Here is a 19,513-nt window from a genome sequence, read left to right as displayed (position 1 = left end):
AGGTCAGGCAATAGACTTTATTTTTTTTAGAGCAGTTTTGGGTTGACAGAAGAACTTAGCAGGAAGTACTGAGTTCCCAGAACTTCTCTCCTTACTCCCCCTCCAGTTTTCCCTATTGACATCTTATATTAGTTTGCTACACTTGTTACAACTGATGTGCCCATATTGATAGATTTTTTTTTAATTGATTTTTGGGAGAGAGAAAGTGAAACATCAATTTATTCCACTTATTTATGCATTCATTGGTTGATTCTTATATGTGCCCTGACCAGGGATCAAACCCATGACCTTGACCTTGGTGTATCTGGACGACGCTTTAACCAATCGAGCTACCCGGCCAGGGCTCTAGTTACCATTTCTAACTTGACTCCAGGGACCCAGTGACCAACAGAAGCCTGGTGGACATGGCCCCCACCGAGAACACTCTCCTCTTCCCCCCAATCCAAAGAAAACGAGAAGCACAATGACGTGGTGGCAAAGTCTATTTGCACAGTTTATTTTAAAAAGAAACAGGTATAGGTAGAAATGCAGGTGTTTTCTTTATTGTAAAGACAGCAGTTACAAAAGAGAATAAATATGTAAGGAATTATTTTTTTAAAAATCCAACAAACCCCTGCCATTTGTGTGCAATCCCAAGAACTCGTATCATGAAAATCTGTGCTGGAGGTAAGAACAGCTTCGCCACCTGTGGGGGGGGGGGGGCAATTTGGAAACTTTCCACGTGATGAAGATGCACAGGACCTTTGGGATTTTAAAAGGCTCTTGATTTGTCACTTGGGAATGTCAGGGATCTAATGTAATATAATTTGCATAGAGTCAGAGTTAACAGGAATTCTTTTACTCATTAATTACTTCTAGTTATTCTTCTGTTATTACAGTAAGTTTAAGAGTAGGGAAAAGGCTGGAATGGGATGAGATGAATGAAGAGGGGACGAAGAGGGTGGATCTGGGGGGAAGGCTAGGGGACAGGAGAGAGGCGATGGGGAAAAGGCAGACTTATCTTTCCACGATTTTGTGCTATCTCAGCAGCATGCCATGCCCCCTGTTGGAGAGGGGACAGGCTGTAGTCCAGCCTGACCTGCCTTAAACCTCAGCACCATCAAAGGGCAGGTGAAGATACAAAGGCAGCGGGCAGAATCAGGCTACAAATGGAAACAGTGTAGCTGGATGGGAATCAAAAGGGAGGAGAGAGGTGCAGAGAATTACCCAAGAAAATGGGCAACATTAACATTCCAGTCCCGTACCCCCCCCCCTCCGGGCAGGATGATGTCCTCTGAGGACCACCAAAGAAAGAAGTATCTGTACAAGGAATTCCCACTCTTTGATGTGGAAGGGTAAGGAAGAGGAAAAGGCACATTGTGGCTACAGAGACGGGCAGAGGAAGGTGGGCAGGAAGGAGGGGCTAAGGGGCCAGCTGGCCTATCCCAGGACCCTCAACAGTGAGCGGGGAGGCTGGTTGGGCCAGAGGGGTCAGTTGGGGCGAGATGCCGGGCCAGCTCTCCCTGGGGCATCTGTGAGGCACAACAGCGGACAGAGGTCACGTTCTTCTATGAGCTAAAAGTGGCCTTGAGCTCCCGGAAGGCTGCCCGGCGGAGTCTCCTCTTCTCCTCCTCCCGCTTCCGCTCGTCCTGCTCGGCTTTCAGCTCAGCTTCGAACTTACTGGCAGCGGCCAAGGCTTGAACCTGTGGAGAGAGAGCAGAGACAGACCTACGCAGTGAGAGAAGGGAAGAGAGACTTGGGGGAGGCGCGCCCACCCAGCGGAACGCGCAGCTGTGCCACGAGACTCCGGCCCGCTGGGGGGTGAGGATGCAATCTCTGTTTGCTGTCGCCGGCCAGTCTCCCCGTTTCCCTTCTTTTCCAGGATACCGGTTAACGTCCCCGCCCATTACCCACTTCTACTCTCTACTTTTTATTTCGCAGCACAACTGTTTCGTTCTAGGGAGAACAAAGACAAAATGACCTCCCCGCAGGGATTGTGATTGGGTTTGCATCACCTCCTGGGGCAAAGGGTTTCTTTACAATATACATCTTTCCTGAATGCCTGAGTTTTTATTCAACAGGGTTTGTATGTCACCCACTAAAACGCTTTAGTTTTCTCTAAACAGATCTCTCGAAACTCACTTCCAAATATTACCTATTCTTGGTTGGTATTGGTGAATGGGATTTGGTGCCATGTTTTAAAAAGCAAGTTTCTCTTCAGTCATAAATTCATCTTAAATTCTCTGTTCTAGAACAGCTTCCTACACCCCCCCAATGTCTCATCAATTTGGTCAGCTTTGCAAACATGGTAGGCTTACACGTTATTTAATAAAGACTGCTAAATCTCTCTCCCAAGCAGCTGTTCCTACTTACCTCGCCACCCCCATGAGACACGGGTTCTCACTCCCCCACAACCTTGCCAAGGCTTATAATTAACCTTTTCCCTTCTTGCCAATCTGATAGACAAAAAAAAAAAAAAACAACAAAAAACCTGGCACCTTTTACTTCCCGCTTTGGTGAATTACCCCATTTGTATCCTTTACTCATTGTTCTAGTCGGCTGGTTTTTTACTTTACATCATTTAGGTATCAATCCCTTGTTATATTTTCCTGTTATATACCAGTTTCTTGTCCTTTTTTTTTTTTTTTTTTACTTTCTTAAACTACTAGTTTTTATATTTTTATTGAATTTATTGAGTGATATTGGCTAATAAAATTATATGGGATTCAGGTGCACAACTCTACACTACCTCATCTGTATACTGTATGTGTGTTTATGTGTGTTCACCACCCCAAGTCAAGTCTCCTTCCATCACCATCTATCCCTCCTCCACATCTCCCCATCCCTTTTTTCCTCCTGCCATCCCCACTTTGTTGTCTCTTAGTCTTTGTATTTTTTAAAAATTTATTGATTGATTTCAGAGAGACAGAGAGAAGCATTCATTTGTTGATCCACTTAGCTATGCATCATTCATTGGCTGCTTCCTGTATGTACCCTGATGGGGACCAAACCCACAACCTTGGTGTTCCTGGACAACACTCTGAGCTAACTTGCAGCGCCTTTTTATTTTTTATCTTTAACTTCAAGGTAGCTGAAGCCATACAACAAACATTCTTAAATTTTGGTGCAACCAATTTTTCAGTCATTTTCTTTCTAAATTTTGTATTTTATGTCATGTTTAAGAAGGCCTTGTATACCCCCAAGGTTCTAAACCCAATTTCCTGTATTTTCTTGTAATGCTTTTATAGTTTTATTTTCACACTCAGCTCTTAAAGTCACCTGCAACTTGTTTTAGTGAGGACTTTCCTACATTTTCCTAAGTGGATAGCCAACTGTCTTAAAACCTGTAATTGAATAGCCCATTATTTTCCCACCAGTTTGAAAATGATCTTTTTCATATTCCAAATTCCCACATGAAGGAGACCTCCTTGTGCTATTGTCTATCCTGTCGTACTAGCTGGTTTGTTTATTCCTGTACCCATACTACATTATTTAATGTTTCTATTTCATTTTAATTTTTCATATGTTTATTTATGGATTTTTAGCAAAAGAGGAAGAGGGGGAGAGAGAAACAAGAACATTGACCTCTTCCTGTATGTGCCCTGACGGGGGATTGAACTGGCATGGCAACCTCTGTGCTTCAAGATGATGCTCTCACCAACTGAGCTCTCCGGCCAGGGCTAATATTACCGTTTAGAGAATGCCTTGATATTTAAAGATAAGGAAAGTAAATATTATTTATCATATTGAAGAATATTGTTTCGTTTAAAATGTATTATTATGGTCCTGGCCAGTTAGCTCAGTCAGTTAGAGTGTTTGTTCCAAACCACCACGGTTGCAGGTTCCATCTCTAGTCAGGGCATCCTGGGAAAGCAACCAACGAATGAGGCACAACTAAGTGGAACAACAAATGAATGCTTCCCTTTCTCTTTTTCTCTTCCCCTTCCTCCCTCTGTTTCCCTAAAATCAATCAAAAGTAAAATAAAATAAAATGTGTTATTATGAATGTTAAAGTTCAGCAAATCTCTCTGAGATGTCTAACTGAAATTACATTTTTCTTATTTGATCTACCTATGTCATTTTAAAAGTTATCCCTGCAGTCTTAACATACATTTCAAATGTTATCATTGCATTCCATTTCTTAATGTTTTAAGATTCTTACAGCTACATTTATTAAATTAATATAAATTTTTTTCTATGTGTTAATAGATTCTGTCATCAGAATCACAATGGCTAAGGGAATGAATGTGACATATAATCTTTTCCAATGTGTTTGAATTATTTTTATGACATTGAAAAAAATGTATAACATTGAAGAATTAATCCCACCCTGGCCAGGTAACTCAGTTGGTTGGAGCATCATCCCGATATGCCAATGCCAAGGTTGTGGGTTTGACACATACAAGAATCTACTAAGAATGCATAAATAAGTGGAATAACAAATTGATGTTTCTCTCTCTCTCTCTCTCTCTCTCTGCTTCCTCTTTAAAATTAATAAATAAAATTTTTTTTAAAGAATTAGTCTGACCTGCGGTGGCACAGTGGATAAAGCGTCAACCTGGAACACTGAGGTCACCAGTTCAAAACCCGGGGCTTGCCTGGTCAAGGCACATATGAGAGGCAACTACTATGAGTTAATGCTTCCCACACCTTCACCCTCCTCTCTAAAATTAATAACTAAAATCTTTAAATAAGAAAAAGAAAAGAATGAATCCTCAATACGTACCTGTATCTGGAGGAGGTGGAGCGGAGCAGAATTAACTCTCTAAATGTCTGCTATTCATCACTTACTGTCTTACATTTGCAGAAAAGCATTCCCTTCATTAAGTTGGGGGTTTTTTTGAGGATTTTAAATTGATGTATCATTCGCTTTCATTCACTTTCACTCGCCCGTTCCTGTGTCACCGTCTCTCGGTTTCTCTCGTTTCTCTATAACTGGCTGCTTCCCCGTCTGGGTGACTCACGAGTCCGTGTCTGGTCCACGCTCCCCCGTGCTGCAGCTGAGACTGGCCTCTTCCTACCACGCTCGTTAGTCCACTCTGATCTTCACCCTGTTACACTCAATGTAGCCCAAAGCAGAGTCTTGCAACTCAGGGAAAAATTATTATATCCTTTTAAATTTTTTTCCTAAATTCTCTGTATACTACACCGGGGCCTGTTTCTGCAGACAAATGCCCTCGAAAACATGACCAGGGAGCGTTATGGTTCTTTTGCTCTTTCTGCATCAGAAGCTCTGGAGGGAAGGAATAGGAAATTATATTTCCCAAATCTCCCAGGATTTCCTTAGGCACTCGAGCCCCTGCATTGTCCTCACAGCTTCTCATCAGCCTCTGGCCCCCAGGTTCTCATGCCTGGCTCCCTCCGTCAGAGTCCCCAGAGACCAGGGTGGGACCTGCTCACGGTCAACCTTCTCACCACCTGGCTGAAATTTTGAATGGCCAGGCCCCTTGTCTCACTCTTACACCTCTCCTCTTTGCCGGCTCTTCCTTGATTATGGTAAGAATTCTAAGTTGGAGTGTGCTATATATCCAGGCCCTGGATGGTGGCTCAGTGGGTAGAGCATTGGCCAGTGTATGGACGTCCTGGGTTCAATTCCTGGACAGGGCACACAAAAGAAGTGACCATCTCCTTCTCTCCCCACCCTCTCCCCCTCCCCCTTCTCTCTCTTTTTCCCTCCTACAGCCAGTGGCTCGATTGGTTCCAGTGTTGGTCCCAGGTGCTGAGGATAGCTCTGTTGATTCAAGCATCATCCCCAGACGAGGGTTGTCAGGTAGATCCCAGTTGGGGCACATGTGGGAGTCTATCTCACTATCTCCCCCCCCCCTCACTTAAAAAAGAAAAAGAGAGAAAGAGAGAGCGGATGTTCTTCCAATATTTGAAAACTGTTATCAAATTCAGCAAAGAAGTTGCTTGCATAGCTGAAGAATAAATGAAGCTCTGAGATGTGTGCCCTTTCCCTTTCTCTTAGAACTCAACTTAAACACAGCATCAACCAGCATTCATGATGGAACTAGAGCCTGGCTACAGGAGTTGAGCCAAAGCCAAGGAGCCATTCTTGGAGGACCAACAGGCTCTGTGCAAGTGACAAAGTTGTGTATGTTCCTATTATCGATCAATTGTGTGCTACATATTCTTTTTTTTTTTTTGTATTTTTCTGAAGTTGGAAACGGGGAGGCAATCAGACAGACTCCCGCATGCACCTGACTGGGATCCACCCGGCATGCCCACCAGGGGGCGATGCTCTGCCCATCTGGGGCGTTGCTCTGTTGTAGCCAGAGCCATTCTAGTGCCTGAGGCAGAGGCCACAGAGCCGTCCTCAGTGCCTGGGCCAACTTTGCTCCAATGGAGCCTTGGCTGCAGGAGAGACAGAGAGGAAGGAGAGGGGGAGGGGTGGAGAAGCAGATGGGTGCTTCTCCTGTGTGCCCTGGCCGGGAATTGAACTCGGACTCCTGCATGCCAGGCCGACGCTCTACCACTGAGCCAAACGGCCAGGGCCTTATTCTTCATATCAGTAAAATTTATAATAAACTTAGGCCTTTGTTCAGAGAGCCAGCTGCTAAACATTTACCAACAAACTACTGTCTAGGCCTCAATTTCCTCATCTGTAAAGTGGGACGACAGCACCTGCCTCTGGAATGCTCAGCAGAGCGTCTGACCCATCATCAACCCTCACCTGTTAGTTAACCACCCCACGGACTCACCATTCCTGGCCAGGTCAGAGGAGGGTTGGGGTCCCTTGCAGTTCCTTCACTTGGGGTCCTTCTTCTCCACCATACAAGTCTACCTCTTCTCTCGACTCTATGACTTCCAAGTCCTCATGCCATCAATCACCCCACTCTGCCCTCATGTTTCCTTCTCCCTGGACCCCACAATCATGCCAACATCTATCATGTTGAGGCTTAAAAAAAAAACCCCAAAAACCCAAATCCAAAGTGCTGCCATCCCCACGTTGTCCAGGCCTCCTCTGGCAGCCCACCAGCTGGGCAAGTCAGCCATCAGGGCTCTGCTTCCCCACTTCCCACTCACCTCTGACCCAACTACAGTCTGCCCGCCATGGTCAGCCTGGTCTCATATCTCCACTGACCCACTTGCCATACCCAAGACCTGCTCTGGCTTCCTCTGGCTTAATATCTCTCTCTCTCTCTTTTGTATTTTTCTGAAGTGAGAAGCAGGGAGGCAGACAGACAGACTCCTGCATGTGCCTGATGACTGGGATCCACCCGGCATGCCCACCAGGGGGCGATGCTCTGCCCATCTGGGGCGTTGCTCCATTGCGACTGGAACCATTCTAGCACCTGAGGTGGAGGCCTTGGAGCCATCCTCAGCACCCAGGCCAACTTTGCTCCAATGGAGCCTTGGCTGTAGGAGGAGAAGAGAGAGACAGAGAGAGAAAGGAGAGGGGGAAGGGTGGAGAAGCAGATGGGTGCCTCTCCTGTGTGCCCTGGCCGGGAATTGAACGTGGGACTTCCACATGCCGGGCCGATGCTCTACTGCTGAGCCAGCAGGCCAGGCTGGTTTAATCTCTTCTTAAGATTGCTCCTGTCCTTGAAAATAGCATTTTCCTCAGGGTTTCCTTAGACCCCTGAGATGTCCTCCCCCACGGTCCAGTCATCACGTGGCTGACCAGTGGCCAGTCTTCTCTAGTTCACAGTTTCACCTTGAATCTCGTGAAGATAGAAGGTCTGTGCAGTTGGGTGTTCATGAAGCACTCATTTCCTTCATTCTTTCTTCCTGTGAGACTGTCCCCATGGCCCAGAGGTCTAGGGGAAACTGACCACCGCCCCAACTCCAGGCTCCAGCAGAGAAAGCCCAAGCAGGGTAATGATAGCCCAGCTTGCCAGTTGGTTCAGCAATGGACACGTGCGGAAGAGATGATTCTATGACCCTCACTATTTTCCTGAGTAGCAGAATACAGCTGTGCACACAGAACCCCAGGGAAAAAGGCATTTGGCAGCCCCCAGTGCAGCCAGGTGCGGCCAACTTCTGTCCAACAAGATGTGAACAAGAACGATTTGCAACCAACAGTGTGCCCTTTAAATGAAGGGCTATGTCTTCCTTTTGGCTGAAGTCATCTTAGACTTCATTCCCAAACCCAGTTTATAACTTTTCCTCCTTATATCATTCCCATTGGAATGTCTTAATGGAAAAAAAATATCACCAGCCCCACTCTGGCTGGGTAGCTCAGTTGGTTAGGGTTGTCCCTATATACCAAGGTTGTGGGTTCCATCCCTGGTCAGAGCACATACAAAATTCAACCAATGAGTGCATAAATCAGTGGAACAACAAATCAATGTTTTTCTCCCTTTTTCTCTCCCTTCCTCTCTCTAAAATCAATCAATAAAAATTTAACCAAATATGGCCCTGGCTGGTTGGCTCAGTGGTAGAGCGTCAGCCTGGCGTGCAGAAGTCCCGGGTTCGATTCCCGGCCAGGGCACACAGGAGAAGTGCCCATCTGCTTCTCCACTCCTCCCCCCTTCCTTCCTCTCTGTCTCTCTCTTCTCCTCCCGCAGCCAAGGCTCCATTGGAGCAAAGATGGCCTGGGCGCTGGGGATGGCTCCTTGGCCTCTGCCCCAGGCGCTAGAGTGGCTCTGGTTGCAACAGAGCGACGCCCCAGAGGGGCAGAGCATCGCCCCCTGGTGGGCAGAGCATCGCCCCCTGGTGGGCATGCCCGGTTGGGCACATGCGGGAGTCTGTCTGACTGTCTCTCCCCGTTTCCAGCTTCAGAAAAATACAAAAAAAAAAAAAATTTTAACCAAATATGTCACCAACCCCTCTCCACATAGCTCTACAAGCTCTGCTAGGCCAACCAGTGGTCATCAATGCCGAGAGTTCTGGGGAATTGGGGATTCATCCCACCTCTTCCCCGGCTTCACTGTCCCTACCGTCACTGGACCTACAATTCTCCAGAATCTATGGAAGCCTTGCTCTAGGCAAGTGGTGCCTGTAGCGGCCACCGCTGATTGTGCCAGCTCCTCTGAGGACCCCCCGGGCCAGCAGCTATGCTTTCCTACCGTGGCTCTGCACTGAAAGTCCATTCAAGCCCATGCTTCCCGGGCCCCACCCTCGAGAAATCCCAGGTGGAGCTGGGCGGGGCCCGGGAAGCTGACCTGCAGATGGTTCTGGTGGCCAAAAGGCCGGGGAAAGCCTGAACTCTAGCGGAGCCCAGAACTCCCTGTCCAACTGCTTCCAGTGTGGAGAAGGACCAGCCTACAGACACACCTGCCCCGCCATCCCGTGGGGCCTCTGCTCCTGCCGTTCCCATGTTCCCACGGCTTCAACGCCTGCCCTTCCTTGATTACAAGGTGAGTCCCCATTCATCTCTGCACATCTGTCAGAATCGGCAGCTCCTTTATGGCCCTCTCCCAAACGCCAGGGATGATTCCCTTCATTCGTCATTCATGCAAATGTTTATTGAGGGCCATTACGTGCCAGGCACTGTAATTACTAAGATAACACACCTCTGCCTTTGAGTCTGGGTGGGGAGGCAGACCTATAAACACAACACGTTCAAAAAATTTTATTGTTCTTCTTTTCATCTTTTCTCCTGGTTATAAAAATAATGCAGACACAATTATAAAACATTACAAAAATATTTTAAAAGTCCCTCAGACATAAGTATTGCTAATACTTTGGTGTATAATTATCTGGGGCGTTTTTTCTTTTTTTAATTTTTTTCATTGATTTGAAAGAGAGAGAAAGAGGGGAAGGGAGAAGGAGGGAGGGGAGAGAAAAAGAGAGAGAGAGGGAGAGAGATACAACTCGTTCCACTCAGTTGTTCCATTTTAGTTGTACACTCATTGGTTGCGTCTCACAAGTGCCCTGACCAGGGATCGAACCTGTGTGACCTCGTCATACCAGGACGACACTTCGTCTACTAAGCCACTCGGAAAGGGCTTTAGGGGGTATTTAACAGTCACAAAGTGGGGTTTCAAACTGTTTGCTTCATTCATTTTGGACATCTGTCCATACATACATGAGGCTGCAGGGTGTACAGTTGTGTGGGTGGGACAGATGGATTCAATTCCCTGGTAATGGAAGTTTCAGTTGTTTCCAATTTTTCTCTATTACCAACAGTGTAGTGTGAAAATCCTTGTCTATGTATCTATGTGCATTTGTATGAGTGTCTCTGAAGACTAAGATCCTAGAGGCAGAATTCCAGAGGTGAAGGATATGGCATGTTAACAGTGAGCCCCAACCGGTCTCCAAAAAGTTGGGTCAATTTATCTACTTAACAAAAGTGCCCAAGACGTCTTGAAGAAACAGCGGGCACTGAGGCTCGGCCATGATGAGCGTGGCAGCATCTGAAGAAAGGTGTGCATCGGGATGGACGAGGCTGGAGAGGGGACCAGGACGAGATGCTGAAAGCTCTGAATGACAACCCTGGCCGGTTGGCTCAGTGGTAGAGTGTCGGCCTGGCGTGCAGAAGTCCCGGGTTCGATTCCTGGCCAGGGCACACAGGAGAAGCGCCCATCTGCTTCTCCACCCCTCCCCCTCTCCTTCCTCTGTCTCTCTCTTCCCCTCCTGCTGCCAAGGCTCCATTGGAGCAAAGATAGCCCGAGCGCTGGGGATGGCTCCTTGGCCTCTGCCCCAGGCGCTAGAGTGGCTCTGGTCACAACAGAGCGACCCCCTGGAGGGCAGAGCATCGCCCCCTGGTGGGCAGAGTGTCGTCCCTGGTGGGCGTGCCAGGTGGATCCTGGCCGGGCGCATGCGGGAGTCTGTCTGACTGTCTCTCCCCGTTTCCAGCTTCGGAAAAATACAAAAAAAAAAAAAAAAAGCTCTGAATGACAAAAGCACTCAGCCCGCTGCCGCAGTGGAGTGAAACCAGCGTCCTGCTAAGAAGGGTCTCAGTCCTAGGCCCCGGCCCAAGGCATCCTGAGAGATGTGCACGTGTGGACTCAGTCAGTGGACGGGGAGGACCCACCCCACTGGAAGTAACCCTTGCCTCCTCTCCACTCCCTCTCCATGCCGGGTGACAGTTTGCTTTCCTTGCTAAACTGAGCACGTGTCCCAGGAAGGGCGGAAGTTTTGTCTCCCGAGCTCACTGTGGTGCCTGGCACTGCTGGGGGACACTGGGTCGAATCAGTGTTACCCTAAATCATGAAGGAAGGGCCAAGCCATTTTCTGGGCTGAACACACCATGCTGGTGTCGAAGGCACACGGAGTGGTCGGCCTGCCCCCGAAACTCTCAGATGACAGCAGTAGGAATTCAGGCATTAGGAGTCCCCCATGAGTCAGGTTACATGTTGACAGGAAGAGGATGGACTGTTTCTCCAAGCAGCATCACAGGGAAGTGAGAAGAAAGCTGCACTCAGGGGCCCGAGCAGGCCGGAATGTGTCGCCATGGACCGCTGGAATAAGCCAAACCACACAAGAGGTTGGCTCCTGCCTGGAGTGGCAGGGAGTCGCGACAGCTCCTACCGCATGTGGAGTGCTCTTGGTGAGCCAGGTACTTGCTTAACACTTTATGTCTGTGTGAGCTCATGTCCCCCTCACAGCAATCCCGTTATCACCGCCCACTACGGATGAGGAAACTGAGGCACAGACTTGTCACAGGAGGAGGTAGAATCTGAAAGCTGGCAGCCTACCCCACTGCACCCCGCTGCTGTGGTGGACGGGGGACTTGGAGGGCTCTCTCAACCTCTCCTTCTGCAGGTGTGCTCTGCACAGATGAAAAATGACAGCGCCCGGCACAGGGCAGGCCCCTGAGAGACGTTCAGTGGCTGGACAAGCACGGGAATGAGTGGAAGCACCCAGGAGAGAGCCAAGACCGTGCACTGCAGATTCCTTCCAACTCCCAGCCACCATCCACGGGGCAAATCTGGGGCAAGCACCGAGGGCCCCTCCTCTGCCCCGTTATTCACTTGTTTACACACAGGTGTGTAAGTTGCAAACATGGAGGTAGCTATCCCAGTAATAAGGTGACCAATCATCCTCCTTTTAGGGAGTTCAGTCCTTCTTTTGTAAGTTCCGTCCTCCCTCGAAAAGTGTCCTCCTACATGCCCTCCTTTTTGATATTGGGAGACTCATCTGTAAATGTCCGTATTCGATCGATACAGAGTCGATCCATTGCATGTGATGTGATGTATTTGTATCTCTTTTTTTTTTACAATTACATCTTTTTTCTTACAATTATTATTAAAAATTAGTAGGCATGTAAGCATAATTACAATATAAAATACTGCAAATATTCTTATTATGTATGCACTTCTTAATATAGTGTATTATTGTCACAATGAATAAAATGTTTCTTTTGTTTACGATATTGTTTTCTTCAATTTATGTTTGTCCTCCTTTTCATTGTAAAAAAGTTGGTCACCTTACCGTAACTCAACTATGGCTTGGGGGAGGGAGAAACTATTCAGGAAAGCCTGGATCAAGAGTCAATCGAGGAGTATGGCAGCAGCAGACGACCCGTCCAAATCTGAAACCAGGGTCTGATGCGTTTGCCATCCAGCTGTTCCCCAGTTCTGTTTCTAACTTGCAGATTGCACGCAGACACACTCTCATTCCCCTGCGATCATCCACCGCCTATCTTAAGCTTGTCCTGAGGGAGTTAATGAGAGAGTCCCCAACTGGGATCTCCCCAGAGCAGGGTGGAGGGAGGGGTGATTGTGTGACACAGGGCGGAGCCACCTACCTTGGCTTCAAAGAAGTTCTTGGCACCTTTGACACCCTCCAGGGCAACATTGATCTCAGACAGCTTTGCCAGGGCCATGAGCCCGCTTTCCTCCTGCAGTTCCCCCGCAGCGGCCTTGTGGAAGATGAGCAGGAACTGGGGGGAGAAAGGTCAACACAGCTGAGAGGCTGGACCGTCCCCTTTGGCCCGTGCTAGTGTCGTTACTGCCAAGCCTATAAAAAAGGGCGGGACGTGCGCCTGTGCCTGTCGCTTCATCCCTTCTCGCGCTGTCCAGAATGAACACATGCCCACTGAAATGGGCACCCAGATATCTAGCTGCTGAGAGTATCAACTTTGACTCAAGTTGTTTGGAGGGCACTTTGGAAATGTTTACCAACAGCGACATGCTTTCCGCCTCCCAACCATCAATTCCCCAACTGGGAGTCCATCCTTCCAAAGAGTTTACACAACGGTTTCAGAAGCATTAGCTATCAAAGCAAACATGCGCAATGCCCTACGACACGGCCAGGAAAGAAAAGGTCCAACAGACTTGCATGTACTGTTTTTTAAAATTCATTTTTAGAGAGGGGAGAGACAGGCAGACAGACAGACAGAGAAAGGGAGCATCTACTCCCCTCTGTGCCTTGACCAGGCAAGCCCTGGGATTTGAACCAGCGACCTCAGCGTTCCAGGTCAATGCTTTATCTACTGCGCCCCCACAGGACAGGCACGTGTACTATTTTTTAAAAACTAAATAATGGCACAGTTCTGATGTTTTAAACCAGTGGTCCCCAACCTCTTTTGGGCCACGGACCAGTTTAATGTCAGAAAATATTTTCACGGACCGGCCTTTAGGGTGGGACGGATAAATGTATCACGTGACCAAGACAAGCGTCAAGAGTGAGTCTTAGACGGATGTAACAGAGGGAATCTGGTTATTTTTTAAAAATAACACATCGTTCAGACTTAAATATAAATAAAACGGAAATAATGTAAATTATTTATTCTTTCTCTGCGGACCGGTACCAAATGGCCCACGGACAGGTACCAGTCTGCGGCCTGGGTGTTGGGGACCTCTGTTTTAAACCATTCCTACCTTCCATTTATGTCCCACTGGATTGTACCTTTCCTAGTGTTCTAAGAAATCTTTATCACCGTGCTTCAAATACTTTAGCTCTGTCTCTCCCCTTCTGTTTATGGTACTTCTCGACTCTCAAAAATTTTATGTAAAATCCATCAAATTTTTATTTTTTCTCATGGGTGTTATGCTTTAAAAAACAAAACAAAACAAAAAAAACCTTCCTTGCCATCAAGGTTATGGAAACAATGGCCTATGTTTTTGTCTACTGCTTTTACGACTTTTTTTAAAACATGTAAATATTTAATCTCTGAAATGTATTCTCATCTATCATGTGATGTTGATCATTAACCTTATTTTCCTCCAAATGGTTAGTCAGTAATCCCGATATCATTTGTTGAATAATCCATCTTCTTCCTCCAGATTCAAACTGTGACCTGAATGAGTTAATCTTTAAAGGCAACGTGTACTAAGGCCTCCATAGAATACATTTAAAAATAAACAAACAGGTCAAGCTGAAAAGGTTGGTCCCCACTGCTTTCCATCTTCCTCACCCAAGTCAATTTTATGGCTTTTTACTTCTCTAAAGCATTTCTGTGCATTTATTGGTTAAACGACTGCTGTCCAACTTCCATAATTTATTTTTCCATTTATAAAGAATATGAATTATGCATTCCATGTCATCACAAAGAGACTTCTCCAGGTTTTCAGATGCTACCTAAAATACAAGGAAATTTCAGGTTTTGGGTGTTTTTTTTTTTTCATGACCATCTTCTCTGGACAATGGTTTCCCTAAGGGAGACAACATTACCTAAACCAGAGTGGGAGGTAAAACAACAGGCTCTCCAAATTCCACCTAGGGGATCCTACTGTCAAGACTTTTTTTTTTAAGTTAGAAGAGAATAGATAGACAGATTCCTGCATGCACCCTGACCGGGACCCATCTGGCAACCCATCTGGGGCTGATGCTCTGCCCATCTGGGACCATGCTCACACCTGAGCTATTTTTAGTGCCTCAGGCAGAGGCTCAAGGAGCCATCCTCAGCACCTGGGGGGGCTGATGTGCTCCAGTCAATTGAGCCACAGCTGCGGGAAGGGAAGAGAGAGAGAAAGAGAGAGAGAGAAGGGGGTGGGAAAGGGGAGAGAAGCAGGTGGTTGCTTCTCCTGTATGTCCTGACCAGGAATCGAACTCGGAACATCCACATGCCAGGTTGACATTCTACTGCTGAGCCAACCAGCCAGGGCCAAAAAAAAAAATATATATATATTTTTTTTTGAATTTTTATTTATTGATTTTAGCAAGAGAGGAAGGAAGAGAGAGAGAGAGAGAGAGAGAGAGAGAGAGAGACAGAGAGAGACCGATCTATTCCTGGATGTGCCCTGACCAAGGATTGAACCAGCAACCCCTGCACTTCCAGATGATGCTTGAATCAAATCAACCAAGCTGTCCAGCCAGGGCTACTGCCAAAACTCTTAATCTCAAGAGGGAAGTTCGTTTTATTCAACACCCTTCCCCAAATACCTTGATAATAAAGCTTTTTTAATAATTCTTGCTTCTGGGTGGTGGGGGGGTCCTGACCCCCCTGTAGGCATTGCCAAATGCAAAGCAAGGGATGAAGTAAGATTCTTTACTGAGGCCACTGGTTGGCTCCATAGCAATGCCACATCTGTCCACCTGCAGCTTCAAACTCTCTCACTAGAGGCCGGCAAAGTCTCAGTTTGCTACAGACTACCCGAGCCAGAACACTGGCTCCTGAGAAGTCTTGGAAAATATCAGGCACTCTTACTTATAGTAAAGGTATATGTGATACTGGCTTTATCAAATGCTGACTATAAAGACACTTCAGTGTTTCAGTTTATATGTCTGAGAATCAAGTCCAAGTACGGGGTGGGGCGAAAGTCGGTTTAACCTACAGTCATGAGTACACGAAGCACAATTATTGCATTACAGCTAGTGCTCGACTTACGACCACGATTGGGTCTGACAGACCGGTCGTAACATGATTTGGTCGTAAGTTGAGTAGGCTATATGTACAGTACTGTGAAATGTTATAAATATCTTTAAGTCATATTTTATCATAATTTTCTTTCATTATTGTTATATATCATAATTTTCTTTGTTCATTTTATGCCATTTGTATCATCTCTACCATTTTGTTTCTTATTTTTACATTCGTCAGGTTTAAGTAAAACACTGCATTACCAGTACAAATGGTTTAATATTTGCAAAGACAATTTCCTCTTGGTAGACATCTTGGGAGGGGTTTGATGAAAAATATCCAAGACACAAAACACAAATTGCTGTACCGAGTCTGGGATAACAGTTGAAATGGTGCACGCGGAGATGGTAGTGCTGCCTGAAGCTAGTCTGCACTGTCGTCCGCCCAGCTGGGCAACGCTTGCGCTGCCAGATGTGGAGCAGTCGTGGCTACTGATTGTGCTCGTAAAGTCGAATAGTCGTAAGTTGAATAGGTCGTAAGTCGATCAATATTTGTATTTTCCATATGAGTGACTGCGAACCTACTTTTGCCCCACCCTGTAGAAAAGGAACGTATTTAACTATTTTAAAAAAAATTCATATATATCAGCTATGAAAAGGAAAAGGAAAACGAGCCTGGTGAGGGAGGTGAGGCCCCCCCCAGAGTAGAAGGGAGGGCGAGGGGGATGTGGGGATGACTGGGGTCGGGCTCTCGAGGACGAGAACGAAGCAGCCAAGACTTCGGTGCTGCAAACCTGAGCCGCGCGAGGAGGGGAGGAGTGAAGTATCCCCCCTCAGTCCCCTACCTGCCCTTAAAGCATTTCGCTACAGGAGCCCCCCCAATCCCCCAACACACACTCACTTTGCTCTAAAAGGCAAACACAAAAGCATCTAACCCCTCCATACCAGCCATTTTCCTGGGCCCAGGAAATACAGAGCACCCGCCCCCCCCCCCCAGCCTAGCAACAACCCAGGTTGTGGGGTGGGGGGTTCTCTCACATCCACGGAGCTGATAATATTCCTCTGTGTTTACAGAACGGCTTCAAGGATTCCCATGTCTTTTCCCAGAGCGGATCCCAGCCTGCCCTCGTGTGCTCACTCAGCCAGCTGGGCAGATGACCAGCAGGAGCCCTGTCATAACTTTGGAGTCCCCCACCCCAGCCCGTTAAAGAAGAAAAAAAGTCCAGCTCCACCTGACAATGTTCCGCCTCCCATAAAGTATTCCAGACATTCTCATTTAACTGTATTACAATCACCAGCCCCTGAATAGCATTTCTCCAATGGCCCAGCCTTGTTTGCCCTCCTATTTATAGTCCACAAAGACTGGTATGTTGTGGAGAATTGGAAAGCATCCTAGCTGCATCTATGAGCAGAGAGCGGGGGAGGGGAGGAGAAGCAGAAAACAAAGAAACAGAGAGAAAACTGACAAAGCTAAAAGCAATTCCGGATACAATGAGCAAAAGCTTCTGATAAATAGAGGAAATTTTACATTTCCCGGCTCTAGCTTCAGATGCAAGCCTGTTCCCCTCCGTGTTAGTTCTTAGATTACAAGGAACAGAAACAAACTTGGCTTAAGCAAAACGAAGGGAGTCACTATATAAAATGATGCCTCAAAAAATTTTAGGGCAGCCTGACCTGTGGTGGCGCAGTGGATAAAGCGTCGACCTGGAAATGCTGAGGTTGCCGGTTCGAAACCCTGGGCTTGCCTGGTCAAGGCACATATGGGAGTTGATGCTTCCAGCTCCTCCCCCCCCCTTCTCTCTCTCTCTGTCTCTCCTCTCACTCTGTCTCTCCTTCTCCTCTCTAAAAAAATGAATAAATAAATTAAAAAAAAAATTTAGGGCAAAGTACAGTGGGTCCGGGAGAGGGCTGGACTTGGGAGAGGAAGCGCTGTCACGACCGGAAGCAACGTGCCCTCTAGCTCCCGTGTCTGGTCCACAGGGTAGAAGACGGCCACCCCACACTGAGCTACTCTTCCAGGAACAGCCACCTGCAGAGCCAGTGGGCGGAGTTGTGCCAGGGGTCCATCGTGGTTAGGCAGACAACCCAGCCCAGCCAGAGCTGCCAGGATGCACCTGAGGGACAGGTCAGAGAGAAGAGAGGATGGGACCCACAGTTCCCAGGTAGACAGTAAATCCATTCCCCAACCTTTGTAGAAAATGACGGTGTATCTGGCCTTCGAGCGAATCTGCTTTGAGACAGGCGTAATGAAATTAGTGAGGAGTACCAGAAAACAGGGGACTACGTTAAGGCTTTATTGTCTGAATGAGGGGGGGCAGTGCCTGCAATCGGGCCCTAGATCACTGGAGCTTCAGAGATAGAACTGCGAACTTCGGTCCATTCTAACGACTTCTTCTGCGTGTCTGACCACACACATAAACTATCAATGCAAAGAATCACATTCAACATTCAGTTTACTAATCTGTCTTTGTTCCTACTTTTTACATTGAAATAGTACTTAATGGAGACTACCTTCTGTATCAAAGGCTTTTTGTTCAGGTGTGACTTACTTGGTAGAGTTAATACAAAGAGAAAGAAAGGGAACATAACAATTACTAAGCACCTAGTAAGTGCCAGGTTGTGAGAAAGGAACCATGGAAGTAAGCAATTTTGTCTACTTGGCAGCCCCTGTCCCATGTAATGATGGTGGGGTTGTTGGCCATGGTGCCCCGAGGCACATGACCGGGACTTAGCCAATCACTATCCTCTGAAGGCAATGATTGGTCCAGGAGGTGGACATGCATCCCTAGTAGGGCCAATCAGAGGCTTCCTCTGGGACTGCTATGGACTCTGGTATAAAGAAGCCCTCTAGGCCCTGGCCAGTTGGCTCAGTGGTAGAGTGTTGACCTGGTATGTAGAAGTCCCAGGTTCAATTCCTGATCAAGGTACAGAGGAGAGGTGACCATCTGCTGGTCCCCCCCACACACTCCTTTCCACATCCATGGTTCGGTTGATTCAAGCATGTCAACCCAGGGTGCTGAGAATAGCTCCGTCCAGACTCCACCTCAGGTGCTAAAAATAGCTCAGTTGCAAGAATGGCCCGAGATGGGCAAAGCATCAGCTCCAGACCGGGGTTGCATATGGGAGTCTGTCTCTCTATCTCCCCTCATCTCACTTAAAAAAAAAAAAAATAATGATTATTATTATTATTTTAAAAAAGAAAAGAAACTATTCACTGGGGTTGCTAAACTGGGGCACCACACTTGGAGTTGCTGTCAGCTGTCTTGCAGGCCCTGGGACAACACCCTATGTGGAAGGAGATGAGGTGGACACAGAAGAAAGCACAGTCAAGATGTCAAGATATGGAAAGAGGCCCTGGCCAGGTTGCCCAGTGGCTAGAACATTGTCTCAGCACACTGAGGTCATAGGTTTGATCCTCATCAGGGCACATATGAGAAGCAATCAATGAGTACACAACCAAGTGGAACAAGTTGGTGCTTCTCTCTCTACCCCACCCTCTCAAAGCAATAGAGGAAAAAAATAAAACTAAAAAAAAAAAAAAAAGGGGGGGGTGGGTATGGCAAGAGAATGACCCTGGATTACTTGTGCCAATAGTTATTTGATTTTTCTCATTTGCATTAGTTGACATTCTCTTTCCTTCACTTACAACTAAGAGTTCTAACTAATACAGGCAAGGAAAGGGAACTTAGTTCTCCCAACAGTCCAGAGGGAAAGCTGTTAACAACCGCATTGCATTTTAAGACAGAAAAACTGCACTGGCTTGTGGTGGCGCAGTGGATGAAGCATTAACCTGGAATGCTGAGGTCGCTGGTTCGAAATCCCGGGCTAGCCTGGTTAAGGCCCATAAGTCAAGCAATCAGTGAACAACTAAAGTGAAGCAACTGTGAGTTCATACCTATCA

At 47.0% G+C, this 19,513-nt stretch overlaps 1 protein-coding gene across 1 annotated transcript in view; it reads right to left on the bottom strand.

Annotated features, from left to right (window-relative positions):
* Window positions 1–477: 477 nt before the first annotated feature.
* The window catches only part of EFHD1 (EF-hand domain family member D1), a 46,101-nt gene continuing 27,065 nt past the window's right edge, over window positions 478–19,513 (bottom strand). Inside the window, exons 3-4 of the mRNA XM_066346113.1 lie at window positions 12,617–12,751; window positions 478–1,682 (exon numbers count right to left, since the gene is read on the bottom strand). Coding sequence (XP_066202210.1) covers window positions 1,548–1,682; window positions 12,617–12,751 — 270 coding nt within the window. The 3' untranslated portion in view covers window positions 478–1,547. The remainder of the gene's footprint in view (window positions 1,683–12,616; window positions 12,752–19,513) is intronic.

This window comes from Saccopteryx leptura, chromosome 7, assembly GCF_036850995.1.
Source record: "Saccopteryx leptura isolate mSacLep1 chromosome 7, mSacLep1_pri_phased_curated, whole genome shotgun sequence".
Taxonomy (NCBI): domain Eukaryota; kingdom Metazoa; phylum Chordata; class Mammalia; order Chiroptera; family Emballonuridae; genus Saccopteryx; species Saccopteryx leptura.
This window is presented reverse-complemented; position numbering and strand designations above follow the sequence as displayed.